Source organism: Adelges cooleyi, unplaced genomic scaffold (genome assembly GCF_023614345.1).
Source record: "Adelges cooleyi isolate 19-005CV unplaced genomic scaffold, UGA_ACOO_1.1 ACOO_flye_CR_arks_rails_tigmint_CR_PRNA_666, whole genome shotgun sequence".
In the NCBI taxonomy this organism is placed as follows: Eukaryota; Metazoa; Arthropoda; class Insecta; order Hemiptera; family Adelgidae; genus Adelges; species Adelges cooleyi.
In genome coordinates this window covers 43056-58082 of record NW_026096367.1, presented here as the reverse complement: position 1 = coordinate 58082, position 15027 = coordinate 43056, and the positions used below count along the sequence as shown (strand labels likewise).

Genomic DNA, 15027 nt, shown 5'->3' with positions numbered 1-15027 from the left:
CACATAAGTAAACAGTTTTAGAAGCGAGTGTAGTAAGTTATCCTAACAAATAACAATAACAGAGTGTGTGTACTGAAAATGACAAACAACGCAAGTAAACCGTTCGTAAACATATTCTGTTGTTTACAGGAAATCGCATATATTAGTAGTTACAAATTCGACACAATTTTCAGTCCTGAAGTATATTTTCTTACAGAAAGAACTGCGGTATTTCAAAAAGATAAAATACTCCAATTCCATTATAAAATCGTACTCACTAAAACAGTTTGTACTTCCAAAAATAATAATTCAAAATTCAGAATCCGAGTTTGTAATTTGAAAATTTAAAATGTGTTCGAAAATTAATGTCATACTGTTTTTCTGCGTAACGTTATACTTTTTGCAATGTCAGGGTGATGTTGCGACTCCTAAACAACGTGTAAGTAAAACGAGCACTTATTAATTACGGTTCAAAGAAAAATGCTTAACTATGTGTAAAATGTATTATATTTTTAGAAAATTAATTTTTATGCTTTAACCTTCCCTGGTTTTGCTACGAAAATGTATTTAAATGATTATATTTACACTCGTAAATAATACATACTAATATTAAGAAAAAAATGCCTTAAGTACTATGACATAATTAATATTAAGCTGAAAAAATGCGCAAATCACAATTAATGTCTGGTATTTTAGCCATTTGATTTTTATGTAAAAATTATAATATACATTTTAACGTCTAATTCTTATTTTGAAAACAGGATAGTATTAATGAAATAGTAAGAGGCTTTAATACGCCAAACCCGACCATTGACTTAGAAGAAGTAAGAGGTATCATTGCGGAAGCAGCAGAGAAACTAAAAATAAATAAAGACATTCCTAGTGTTGATGACTTGAAAACGTCAGGGTCGAGTAATAAACAATATAAAAATTCTAATAAATTCATTAAGTATATTGTTCAAAAAATGATTACGTTTTCATCATTACGTTTGCCATTTGTATAGCTGTAAATTTTTAAAAAATGTTTTTCTAACTAAAAGCCCAGATAAAAAAAAAACGAAAAAAGGAGTTTTGATAGTGTACAAAAAAAAAAAAGAAAAAATATGAGATACGTGGTTAATTAAAAAAAAAAATTTAAATGTCGATAAAAATATATAGTTTTATATCACATCATTGTTTTTATAATGTTACACGTAATAACTTTGAATTTCTTCGGCGTAAAATTGTCCTAATTTTGTTGTTTAAAAATTTGCAATCATTTGACTTCTATCAATTTCAGACTATACATACGACATTATGGAAGTTGCGAGGTATGTCAAAAAATACTACGGATCAATGTTACCTTCGGAATTATTGGTAAATAAAAACTATATTACAGATTAAAGGCTATCTAAGTTGTATATGCAGTGACAACCGAAATATTTCAAGTATCAATTATTATGTATCAATTGGTTGAGATTAACCTTGTATTATTCTTGCTGATTTTTACAAAATGTAAATTATTGTTTAGAGAATTAATCATATGCTTGAAATTTTTTTTTTGTAATTTTTTCAGTAACAGTTTTTTTTTTAATCTTTTTTGATCTCGAACAATATAGTTTTCCTCTTAAATCATAAAAATGTACACATACTTTCCACCAGTAAAAGATACGATTTTTATAGCAATTTATTTAGTTTTCACACATAAAAATGAATAAATACAATAACGTTCATAATTGGCGTTTTGCCCCATGTCTGGTAGATTTCTCTCATTTTTATTTCGCTAAAGAAAATTTAGTTTTATTTGTAAAATTGAATACCGAGTGGTTTTTTAAACGTCCTATACTAGTTTACTCTTAAAAAAATGGATAATTCGTTGTTACTCTTTTTTAAAACATTTAAATGTCTAATTTGTATTCTAAAAATAATAGTATGTGGTAAGACTACTATTCAATGAGAAACAAGAGGAAGATGTCATCAATTTTCAAGTATTAAAAGAAGTATTTGACATTATAAAGGTGAATAAAGCGAATCCGGAAATCGAATTTGCATACTATGAAGAACCGAAAACGGCAATACCGCACAAAGTGGAAAACTCAGGTAATAAACAATATAGTTACAATTAACGAATGTGTTGAGTAAAATGATCAAAACCATTGAAAAAATATTTTAGTAATGGAGTTTTTTATTTGTATTGCTGTGAATTATAATTATCTTTTAAACTAAAAAATTCTCGGATCAGAAAAATATTAAACAATCGTTGGTGTACAAAATACATGTGAGATACATGATAAGTTTTTTTTTGAAATTTTGTTAACTACAAAAAATGTAGAATATAAATTGACAAAATTATCCTTCAATTACAATAATTTGAAAAACAATTTTTCGCAAGCCTATCGCATTATTATTCACAACTTATTTGTTGTTAAATTGACCTGATTCGTTTGTTAAAAAACGTGTAATATTTTGTACTTTTAGATTTCAAGTTTAATAAGAATGAAGTTAAATTAATCGTCGAGAAGAATTTATTTGATGGAAAATATTTTTATTGAACTATTATATTATATTATATTTTTATCATATTACATTATTATTATATTATAATATTATTATATTACATTATTATTAATACAACTATTATATTATTAAATTAATAAATGTATGTAGTTTGTCACACATAAATGTACTTTCGATTAAATAATAAATCATTTTGCTCTTTTATTTTGTTAGAATTTATTTTATTACTTCAAGTATACTAACCCAAAACCCTGCTGATTTTAACATGTTTTTGGACTGAATACACTTTTGAAACTGCGTTACATGTTTATGTTACAATATGAAGTCATTCTATGGCTGAGTCTGGTTTGTTCAGAATACCCAGGTCACGGTTCAATCCCCGGCTGTGAATCTAAAATTTACGCATTTTTTTCAACCGCTTCTTCTCAATTTATAATAACAAAATCATATCTTATTAATACTAATAACATTGATTGTGGTTTACTAGTCTATGGTTACATGACGTTTAAGAAAATAATTAAAAATATCTTTTTTTTACAGTAGTCACTGTTTTTAATGTAAAAATAATATTTTATATGCTTTTTTTACCCAAGTAAACGAAATATTAAAACAAAAATTTGCATAAAATCAAATATTATCATTTAGTAAGATTATTGGGGTTATAAATTATTTTAAACTCGATAATAGATTTATATTATTCATAGTTACAAAGAACAAGTATAGACAATTATCAACTTTCGAGAATATTTATACATCCTTAACTAATTTAAAACAATTTTGTGAAGAAAATAATTTAACTAAACTAGTGATAAATAAGTTAGGGCAAAATGATAATTTAGAGTGGAATCATGCAAGATCCATGATAAGATTTACATTTGCGGTACAAAAATAGAAATATTAATTTTTACAGATTCAAAATATTCAGATGATGAGAAATTAATTTTAATTAAACAATTTCATGATTCTTTCATTGGAGGACACATTGAAATCAATAAAACGGTACGACAAATTAAGAAACAATTTTGGAGAGGTTTAAAACAAGATGTACTTAATTATATAAAAACTTGTACGCTTTGTCAAAAGAATAAAATTTCCAATAAACACATTCGATAAACACATTCGATATCCAATGGTAGTAACTTTAACAAGCTCGCGTGCTTTTGAGAAAATTTCTGTTGATGTAGTGGGTCCACTACCTACAAGTTTATCGGGAAAAAATTTCGTTTTGGCTATGCAATGTGATTTATCAAAATTTTCATTAGGTGAAGCAATACCTAACAACACAACTTAAACAATTGCGGAAGCTTTTACGGTAAATTTCGTATATATTCATGGAACTCCTGATAGCATTTTAGCAGATCAAGGTACACATTTTATGAGTAAGACATTTACAGAAATGTGTAAACTACTAAAAATTAATTAATTTAATTTAAGTCCATACCATCCAATGACTCAGGGTGCTTTGGAACGTTCACGCCGTTCCCTAGAAGTGTATCTAAAGAACTTGGTAGACAGCAAATTAAATAATTGGGATGAATTGTTACCATATTTTTTCTTCACTTGTAATTCTACTGAATACAGTTCAACTAAGTATCAACCATATGCTTTAGTTTATGGACGGGATGTAAAAGTACCTATTAAATAAAAATCTTACCCAGAACCACGATATAATTATGATGCCTACTTATCCGAATTAAAGCATAATATGCAAGAGTCACATAGAATAGCTCGAGAAACTTTAATTACCAATAAGAAAAAATTGAAAGAAAAAACGATAAGAAAGAAAACCCATTAGATATTCAAGTAAAGGATTTAGTCTTATTAAAAAATAATGCAACTAAAATTAAATCAAATGCTTTATGGCTTGATCCATTCGAAGTAATAGATGTTCTTATAATAGATGTAATAGATGTTTTGTTATATAGAGGAAAAATATAGTAATAAAACGCGGTCGAAGAAATGTTACAATACATAAAAATAATGTTAAAAAGTATTATAACGACCAAGCTTAATGTAAATTTATAATAAATCATGTAATATAAAATAATAACATAATATAGGTTAGTTACTTAATAAAATTAATTTATAAATATCGTAAAAAGACAATAAAATAAAATTTGTCTGTTAGATTGTTGATATGCGGTGTCACTTATACATTAACCGATAAAACTTTGCAATTATCTTCGCGTTTCACCATTGAGCGATACCCGGAAATTCAACCAGGCATTTATTGCGAAAATCATGGTACGGTACGATTGATGTCTATCTGCTGAATAAAAAATTGTAACTTACTTATCTTTAAGTGGATATAATAGAAAATACAAAATATTAGGGCAAAGAATTAAAGAATTGTCTACAAACTGTAAGGAAGCATTTCATGTAACTATATGTCAAAGGTATAATTATGTTATTTGGGGTTTATACAACGAGATATCTGAACGAAAAGATCATATGTATGAGTCTTTAGGCTAACAAAATGGAGAAAGTATAGAGGTTGACGTAAAAGAGACAGGAAAGGAACGAGGATTAATTAATGTAGTAGGCTATACATACATTATTTGGTGTTTGTGACGATTCTTGTGTACAAAGTATCTATGACGTTTGTTGGCTTAAATATATTTTGCCACGAGTTGGCACCGACGACGGCCGCGATTATAAAAATTTAATAATAGAACGCATCTGCCCATTATTACCCATTATAAGTTATAATATAAATATAAAAAAAGTCATCAAACTGTAAAAACAATTATAACATTTAGTTATATTAATATATATGTATGCGTTCGCACACGCATCAGTATGGACGCACATAAAATGGTACAATTTAAATCTACAGGTCTGGAGAAAAATCACTTTTTGAGATTTCCTGGTATAGAAAAATCACCACAAAGATTTAAAAAATGGGCAACTTGTTATAAACGGAACAATTTTGGTCCTGTTAAGTCATCAATGATATGTTCAAAACATTTTTCTATTTTAATAAGTCTCACTTAATGTGTACAAAACTTATGCCAGACACTAAAGAAGTAGTTAGATAGAAACCGGTGGTTTGATGTTTCTAATAACTCTGTTTCTTCTTCTATGTTTTTCCGCATAGACTGAGTATCGGCAGTATCATCAGCAGTATTAGTATCATTACCCTATAATATTAAAATAGTAGAATTTAAATACAAAATCGCCTCGGTTAATTGTCAGATCTAAAGCCCAAAAATTACACCCAAAACAGTGAAATACAAAATAACTATTCATTTCTAGGTGAATGCATAATACAAGTCAAGTTGTAGTTAAAAATAATAGTAATTGATATTTGTTTTAAATTACCGAGTTTGAACAATTTTTCCATTTGAGGAGTGATTTAATATATCCTTTATTTTTTTCATTTTGAATAATCGCTTTTTATTTTTTGGATTACATTCCATTTTAGCTTATATATAAACTTAACTTATAGACTTTATGTATACACTTTACACAAAAGTTGTGACAATATAAATGTACGAACTACGACTTGCAGCAAAGTACTGTAGCTTGTTTGTACTATTTCATGGAACTTATTGTACATATAAGTACATAGTACATTTACATTCCCCCGGACTTTTTAGACAATTATTATCTATAAAATGGTTTATTATTATATTATATTACAACGGTTTATTTCACAGTTTATAGTTGGAATATATCTACACAATACGATTTTTTAATCTAATAAAAATATTATCGATAATTCTCTCAGCTGGTGCCGAATTTGTCGGTTATTGTTATACCTGTTTGGCGACAGGATGGGAACATGAAGGATAAGTGTTCGCATGCACGGGCACTTGTCGTAAACTCGCAGTCGCGCGCGGAAACAAATAAAAAATGTGTACAAAAAGTATACATTTTTTGTCCATCGCACAGGCCGAACCAGTATTTTGAAAACAGATTAAAATTTGTCATGAAATTGAGATCGGCCGAGGTACTTTTTTGATATCAAATTCCTATTACGTATAAAACACGTTTGAATATTTTGATTAAATTTAAAATTTTAAAATCAAATTTGGAAAGGGTTGAAATTAAAAATTAAAAAAAGTACCTCGGCCGATCTCAAGTAAACTTTATGACAAATTAAAATCTGTTTTTAGATTGCTTATCGGATGACTGGTTCGGCCTATGCGATGAACAAAAAATTATGTGTTTTGACTGAAAAAATGGTCTGTATGGAGCCCCCTAACATTCATTATTAATATTCGTGCTCATATAAATACATAGTAGATCGCAGTAGAATGAATATAACTTTTTTAGTCGACTTTTAATAATAAGTGGTGATAAATTAAAAAAAAAATTGATAAGCTCAATTTATACAAAAAAAATAGAAAAATATTGCAAATCAAATATAGCACAAAACACAAAAAAAAATGTTTTTAATTTAAAAGAACGTTTAATTCTAAGAAAAATTATATAGGTTTGACGTTCCTATTCACAATATTCAATGAGCTATAGAAAATAAAATTTAAAAAAACGCGTGACGTCATTGGGCCGAGCTCAACATGTAAATAATGCTCAATAATCTATATGAGCTCTATGTGTAAATGAAATATCGTTAATAAAATGTATAGGTTAGTAAATCATTGTGTAAAGCGAGCTACTTTACACGTGTAAGATAGGCAATTATGGCGAGCTCGGCCCAATGACGTCACACGGCTATTCTAAATATCCTAATATCTCCTTAAATAACAATTTTTTTTTCCATTTCTGACTGCAATAATTTAACATTTAATAATAATTTAAAACGATTGTTTTTTTGTGTTGTGTGCTCCTTTAAAGAAAGTGAAGAAGCGCCGTTGTAATTGGCTGTAATCACATATACACCCTGTAAATTCCGTATTCGTACGGTCCGTGATCTTACATTCGTCCGTGTACAGTATTTTAATACCATAGCCAAAAATGTATTGTACTACGTTAACTTTATAATATATACTATATATACGAAAATTAGGCGGTTAGTGTGTCCCATTTCGCCAATTGGTGTAACAATTCTTATTTGCTTTAAATTAGGTAGTACACAAAACTGCGAAAAATTATATGAGTATTATTTAAAAGTTGTCGACTGACCGGTCAAAATAAATAGGTCCATCTTCCTCCCCTTTTTCTGGACTACATCTTCTTTCTACCCTGAATTATTCATTACTTATATTATTTTCCGTTTCAAACTTTAAGCGACTTTAAGTCACTGAGATAAGATCGAAAAATTAATTAGAGATTACGAACAATTGATTGATAGTTATTACTTTTGTACGTTCATTATTAAACAATTTTAATACTCCGGATTACTTAGAATTTCGGATTTATTTGGTTTTTTCAACTTAAAATTTTCACTACATGAGTATTTGGTAGATAACATTGAAGTACACAGTAAGGAGGAAATCAACCATACACAATACTTGATCAGCGATATAAGCAATCTATATCTGAGCAACTAGTAACTGTTATTGAATTTGGAACTATTAACTTTATTATTTTCTTATATTTTATATTATACTACTATGTTAATATTATAATGTGTTATTCTCATAATAACACTAGAGTTTATAAGGCAATGGGATAATATCGAAAATTATTAAATGTAAGACAATTTCTTTAGCAAACTATCTTAATTAGAAATTACTCATAGTTAGTGATACTTTATATATTCGTATGGGTATTATTAATAGACTTTAATGCTTGTTTTAGGTTTGCAGATGTTGATTTGGTTGTAGATGTAACGACTATAGAACCCGATCTCAGCTGATGACATGTGTATATGTCATACCTAGTCGAGTCTTCATAGTAGCCATCTAATAGCAAACTATCTTTAACACTATTTTCACATTTGATTACAGACACAATCATTCAACTTGAAGCAACATTATACTTGTACTTGGGAGCTTAATTGAAACCAATAAATTAGACAAATATATATTTACTTTTTTTTAAATGAATTACCTCATTGGTTTTGTTACCGACTAATCCATTTTTTATTTCCACTAAGTGCATTTCTCGTGTATCGTATGTGATATCCCTAATTTGAAAAAACGCATAGGCAGTACTTTTGGTTGTAATAAAGCGTACGTACCGAACTACGAGTGTAGGAATCCATAATCGTTGAATTGATCGGCAGTTATACTTTGAATGACCTATATTAACAGTTAAAATATCAAACAATTCGTATAACGTGTGGAGTAGTGATACTTAAAAAATAATAGTTAAAATGAAATATTAGGAACAGAGTTGTCAAAAAATTGTCGAATAATGGATACGGTAAGGACAACTAGTTCTTAATAAACGATAAAAATAAACAATAACTTTTATTCATTCAAAAAAGTGTTTGCTTTACTTATAATAAAAATACATTTTAGACAAAATAAAAATTGTTATACATAAATTAAATCAATCATAAAACAAAGTCACGAATGATTTAAATAATTATTCATACAAATTTATTTTATTTATAGATTGGCCTTTTCAATTAAAAATAATTATAACTTAAAAACATACTTTTAATTCATTTTATTATCTCCCGATAATATCATATTCATTTTAAAACAAAATTACTAAAAAACGTGTACACTCTATTAGGTATGTTATTATAGTGTTCACTTCCTAATATATCTTATCTAACTTATAAAGGGAGGCCGACATATCAGAACATACATCTTACAGCATATCCTATAGAAATTCTGATGGCGGTAAATATTAAAAATGTAATTTATACGTACCGACATAATAAATATAATATATTCATCATAAACAAACAATCTAACGTCGCTAATTCCTTGTCACACCGGGAAGCACTTTGGATCAAAAATGCTAACGATTTTGTTATTTCCGGTTGGAAATATTTTAAATAATATTATTTTGCACTATACTACAAATATTCCAATTTGTAACGAATGTGCCTTACGAATAAAAAAAAAATTAACTATACATTTTTTTTTTCAAATTTTGAAAAAAGAAATATCCATTATTAAAAAAAAAATCAAAAAAAATCTCAACCCATTCCCGTTATGAGACGAAAAGATTTGATTTGAGTCTCTGATTTTATTATAAAAATTTCAGAATTTTAAAAAGGGTCGAAATCGATTTTTCGTTAGAACACACAAGTACTTTGTCGATTTTTTCAAAATTGTGATTTTGGTTATCCTTGAGCTCGTGATAAATCAAATGAACGCCAGTGATTTGTCCAAAGAGCATAAAAAATTGTTCAGCTACAAATTACCGTAAAATTCTATGTCCTTTGTGGATTTTTTTTTTAAGAGCTCAAGAGTTAAACTTTATACCTCCAAAACTATATAAAGTGGACATAGCACTTGTGTGCTCTAAGGTATCGATATATAATACATAATATTATGTTATATACACTGAAGAAAAACACACAATCAATTCATTTATTACTAAAAATTAATAAAATAAAAATGTGCGCTCTTAATAACACATTAATTAACTAATTACCGTAATGTAATTGATTAGACAACTGATACAGCTAAGGAAGTACTTTGGGGTTGAACAAAAACAATTATGGTTTTATTAAGGCGTTTATATTTGAGAGCGTTTTTTTTTGGGGGGAATTACTATTATTAAATTACCTAAAGTATAAGTTGACTTTGGAGAGAAAAAACTAATACAGAAATTGAATATGGTAAAATGTGTTAATATGTCGTACAGAAGCAACAGTGAGAAGAGTGCCAGGACCTTGAGTGGTTTAGCCGATATTTTGAACAATAACACATTTCAATTAGATGTAACGAAACTAACGTTTATAACTGAAAGTTTTGTGATACAAAGGTACATAAATATAGCGTAAAGCGCCAATTTTACTTTTTGCTAATTTTACACAAATATTACTTATGGCTGGGGTCTAGCCAAAAATTTGCTATTCAATTGACTTTGGTTATTGTTCCAAAATTGAATTATCTAAATATATTATTTTATTTGTTTTATTTAAAATACACAGCAATGTTATTCTCTAATGATCTAACTAGTTATATAAAAAAAAAAAAGAATAGTTCCACCATATGATTTAAATTTGTCATTGAATAAAGAATTATAACGTGAAATATTTTTTAGAAATACGAATTAGATCGAATAGTTGAAAAAATTAATCTCAAAATCTATACTTATGATTGTGAAAGTTATTTAGAATAAGTAAAAAGCCAATAATGACTTATTAAGTTTGACTTCTCAAATAACCCATTTGATAACGATAAGATAATTAAGCAAAAAAAAAAATTAATTATTAACTTCAATTTCAAAAGATTTTTCTGATTTCAATGAAATGTAAATTTAGTATTTATTGAGCTCCGCATGGAAGCTGAGAAAGTATTGTTCTATACAATGTGTTGTTTATATTATTTTGTTTGTGCTTAAGCTTAAAGTGTTTTTAACCCAGTGACCCGATTTTTTTGGGTATCAGGTATATAGATCAGAAATCAGACCTCGAAAGAACTTATTTGGCCCAAAAAAGTTTATGCTTTCACAATTTACTTGAGAAAAATCAACCAGAATAATACATATTTTCAAATTGTAATTTAAAAATTTTAATTTGATAAAATATTCTTTAGATAGGGCACTATCGATAAACGTTTGCAATACGTGCATATTATATTTTGCACATAAGTAAACAGTTTTAGAAGCGAGTGTAGTAAGTTATTCTAAAAAATAACAATAACAGAGTGTGTGTACTGAAAATGACAAACAACGCAAGTAAACCGTTCGTAAACATATTCTGTTGTTTACAGGAAATCGCATATATTAGTAGTTACAAATTCGACACCATTTACAGTCCTGAAGTATATTTTCTTACAGAAAGTACTGCGGTATTTCAAAAAGATACAATACTCCAATTCCATTATAAAATCGTGCTCACTAAAACAGTTTGTACTTTCAAAAATAATAATTAAAAATTCAGAATCCTAGTTGGTAATTTGAAAATTTAAAATGTGTTCGAAAATTAATGTCATACTGTTTTTCTGCGTAACGTTATACTTTTTGCAATGTCAGGGCGATGTTGCGACTCCTAAACAACGTGTAAGTAAAACGAGCACTTATTAATTACGGTCAAAGAAAAATGCTTAACTATGTGTAAAATGTATTATATTTTTAGAAAATTAATTTTTATGCTTTAACCTTACCTGGTTTTTGTTCCGAAAATGTATTTAAATGATTATATTTACACTCATAAACAATACATACTAATATTAAGAAAAAAATGCCTTAAGTACTATGACATTAATAATATTAAGCTGAAAACATCCGCCAACCACCACATTACATGTCTATTATTTTAGCCATTTGATTTTTATGTAAAAATTATAATATACATTTTAACGTTTAATTCTTATTTTTAAAACAGGATCGTATTTATGAAATAGTAAGGGACTATTTAACGCGAGAATCGACCATTGACTTGGAAGAAGTAAGAGGTATCATTGCGAAAGCAGCAGAGAAACTAAAAATAAATAAAGACATTCCTAGTGTTGATGACTTGAAAACGTCAGGGTCGAGTAATAAACAATATAAAAATTCTAATAAATTCATTAAGTAAATTGTTCAAAAAATTATTACTTTTTCATCATTACGTTTGCCATTTGTATAGCTGTAAATTTTTAAAAAATGTTTTTCTAACTAAAAACCCAGAAAAAAAACGAAAAAAGGATTTTTGATGGTGTACAAAAAAAAAATATGGGATACGTTGTTAATTAAAAATTTTAATGTTGATAAAACTATATAATTTAATATCACATCATTGTTTTTATAATGTTACACGTAATGATTTTTAATTCCTTCGGCGTAAAATTGTCCTAATTTGGTTTCATTAAAATTGTGCTATCATTTGACTTTCAATTTCAGACTATACATACGATATTAAGGATGTTTCGAGCTATATCAAAAGTTACTTCGGACCAAGGTTACCTTCGGGAATATTGGTAAATAAAAACTATATTACAAATAAAAGGCTAGTTAAGTTGTATGTGCAGGGACACTCGAAATATTCCTAGTATCAATTATCCAGTATCAATTAGGTTGAGATTAACCTTGTAATATTCTTGCTGATTTTTACAAAATGTAAATTATTATTTAGAGAATTAATCTTATGCTTGAAAATTTTTTTATGTAATTTTTTCAGCAAAAGTTCTATTTTTTATTTTTTTTGGGATCTTGAACAATATAGTTTTTCTCTTGAATCAAAAAAATGTACACATACTTCCTACCAGTAAAACTATACGATTTATATAGCAATTTATTAAGTTAATAATTTTCCACACATAAAATTTATTAAATACAATAACAAATTTTTAACTATTTCTTGCGAATTTGACCCAGAAGGGGAGAAATTACAAATAAGTTTATTGTTTTTCAACAAAAATGCTTTAAATATTATGTAATTGATATGATTATGCTAAAAAAATTCTGGTGATTAGGCGTATGTCGCTAAAGAATTTGCCCAAGAATGGAGATTGGAAAAAAAAAAAAAAAAATATTTCTTTTGAAAATCGGGTTTTTGGGCAACACGAAAAAAACCCACTTTTTAGATTATAAACTCAATTTTAATCATATTCTGTTACTCAAAATTCATATGAAATCATTTTTTATTATTGCCAAAAGTACTATAAAAAAAAAATTCAATATACTTTGGCTACCATGGTCAAAATAATCGAAAACAAAATCAAAAGAAAATTTAAGATAACTTTTTTTGTCATAACAGACATGCAGTGTAATTTTAAAAAAACATCGGAGGGGATCACTACAAACGATCGTTCATATTTGGCGTTTTGCCCCATATCTGGTAGATTTCTGGCATTCTTATTTCGCTAAAGAAAATTTAGTTTTATTTGTAAAATTGAATACCGAGTGGTTTTTTTATCTACCTACACTAGTTTACTCTTAAATTAACGGACAATTCGTTGTTACTCTTTTTTAAAACATTTAAATGTCTAATTTGTATTCTAAAAACAATAGGCTACGGCAGCACTACTGTTCGGACAGAGAAAAAAGACAGATTTTAATTATCAAGAAGTCATAAGTTTTCAACAATTAAAAGAAGTTATTAATGCAATACAGGAGAATAATGCGAATCCGGAAATCAAATTTGATTACAATAAAGTACCGAAAACGGCAATACCGTACAAAATGGAAAACTCAAGTAATAAACAATATAGTTATACTTAATAAATGTGTTGAGTAAAATTATCAAAACTATTGAAAAAATATTTTAGTAATGGAGTTTTTTATTTGTATTGCTGCTAATTATAATTACCTTTTAAACTAAAAAAACATAAATCTCGGATCAGAAAAAAATATTGAACAATCGTTGGTGTACAAAATACGTATGACATACACCATAAGTTTTTTTTTAATTTTTTTAACTACAAAAAATGTAGGATATAAATTGCCATTATTATTCTTCAATTACATTAATTTGAAATACAATTTTTCGCAAGCCTATCGCATTATTATTCACAACTTATTTGCTGATAAATTGACCGGATTCGTTTGTTAAAAAACGTGTAATATTTTGTACTTTTAGATTTCAAGTTTATTAAGAAGGAAGTTGAATTAATCGTCGAGAAGAGTTTATTTGATGGAAAAAAATTTGTTGGACCACTTTTTAATAGACCTTGATTTGATGAAAAACCTATTTATGAAGACAGTTTTGATTTTGTTTGAACTATTCTATTTTAATATTGTTATATTATATTATATTATTATCATATTACATTATTATTATACTATATTATTATCATATTACATTATTATTATATTATATTATTATCATATTACATTATTATTATATTACAACTATTATATTATTAAATTAATGAATGTGTGTAGTTTGTCACACACAATGTAGTTTTGATTAAATAATAAATCATTTCCTTATTTATTTTGTTAGAATTTATTTTATTACTTCAAGTATACTAACCCAAAACCCTGCTGATTTTAACATGTTTTTGGACTGAATACACTTTTGAAACTGCGTTACATGCTTATGTTACAATATGAAGTCATTCTATGGCTGAGTCTGGTGTGTTTAGAACACCCAGGCCACGGTTCAATCCCCGGCTGTGAATCTAAAATTTTCGCATTTTTTTCAACCGCTTGTTCTCAATTTATAATAAAAAAATCATCTCGTATTCACACTAACAACATTGATTGTGGTTTGCTAGTCTATGATTACATGACGTTTAAGAAAATAATTTAAAATATTTTTTTCCTGCACTGGTAACTGTGTTTAATGTTAAAATAATATATTAGATTTTATAGTATTAATCATGGCGTTTTTAACAAATGTGATATTAGATGAAATGGAATATCATTAGCACAGAGATTTTGATTTTAAAAAACTGTGTAGGGTGATCATTTTATCGTAAGCCACTCAATATCTCAGTGCGGCCGAGTAATTCATACAAATAAAAATATCTCTACTCTCCACCCTTCATCTCGTCCTAAATTTTAAACTTTAATAACTTTAAAACACAACTATTGATACTAAAATAATTATAACATACATATTTTAATGAGAAACATTTTCTGAATATT

The 15027-nt window shown here is 27.2% G+C and overlaps 1 protein-coding gene across 2 annotated transcripts; it reads left to right on the top strand.

Moving 5' to 3' along the window:
* Window positions 1–306: 306 nt before the first annotated feature.
* LOC126845079 (uncharacterized) lies at window positions 307–14136 on the top strand. 2 transcript variants are annotated; one of them, XM_050583642.1, is made up of 5 exons: window positions 307–418; window positions 11840–11990; window positions 12337–12413; window positions 13447–13630; window positions 14015–14136. In XM_050583642.1, exons 1-5 carry the CDS (start codon window positions 329–331, stop codon window positions 14107–14109), a joined length of 597 nt encoding a protein of 198 aa, XP_050439599.1. In that variant the 5' UTR covers window positions 307–328; the 3' UTR covers window positions 14110–14136. The 2 variants fall into 2 exon arrangements, with proteins under 2 accessions (XP_050439599.1, XP_050439598.1); XM_050583641.1 differs by lacking the exon at window positions 307–418 and adding an exon at window positions 11312–11514.
* The last annotated feature ends 891 nt before the right edge of the window (window positions 14137–15027 follow it).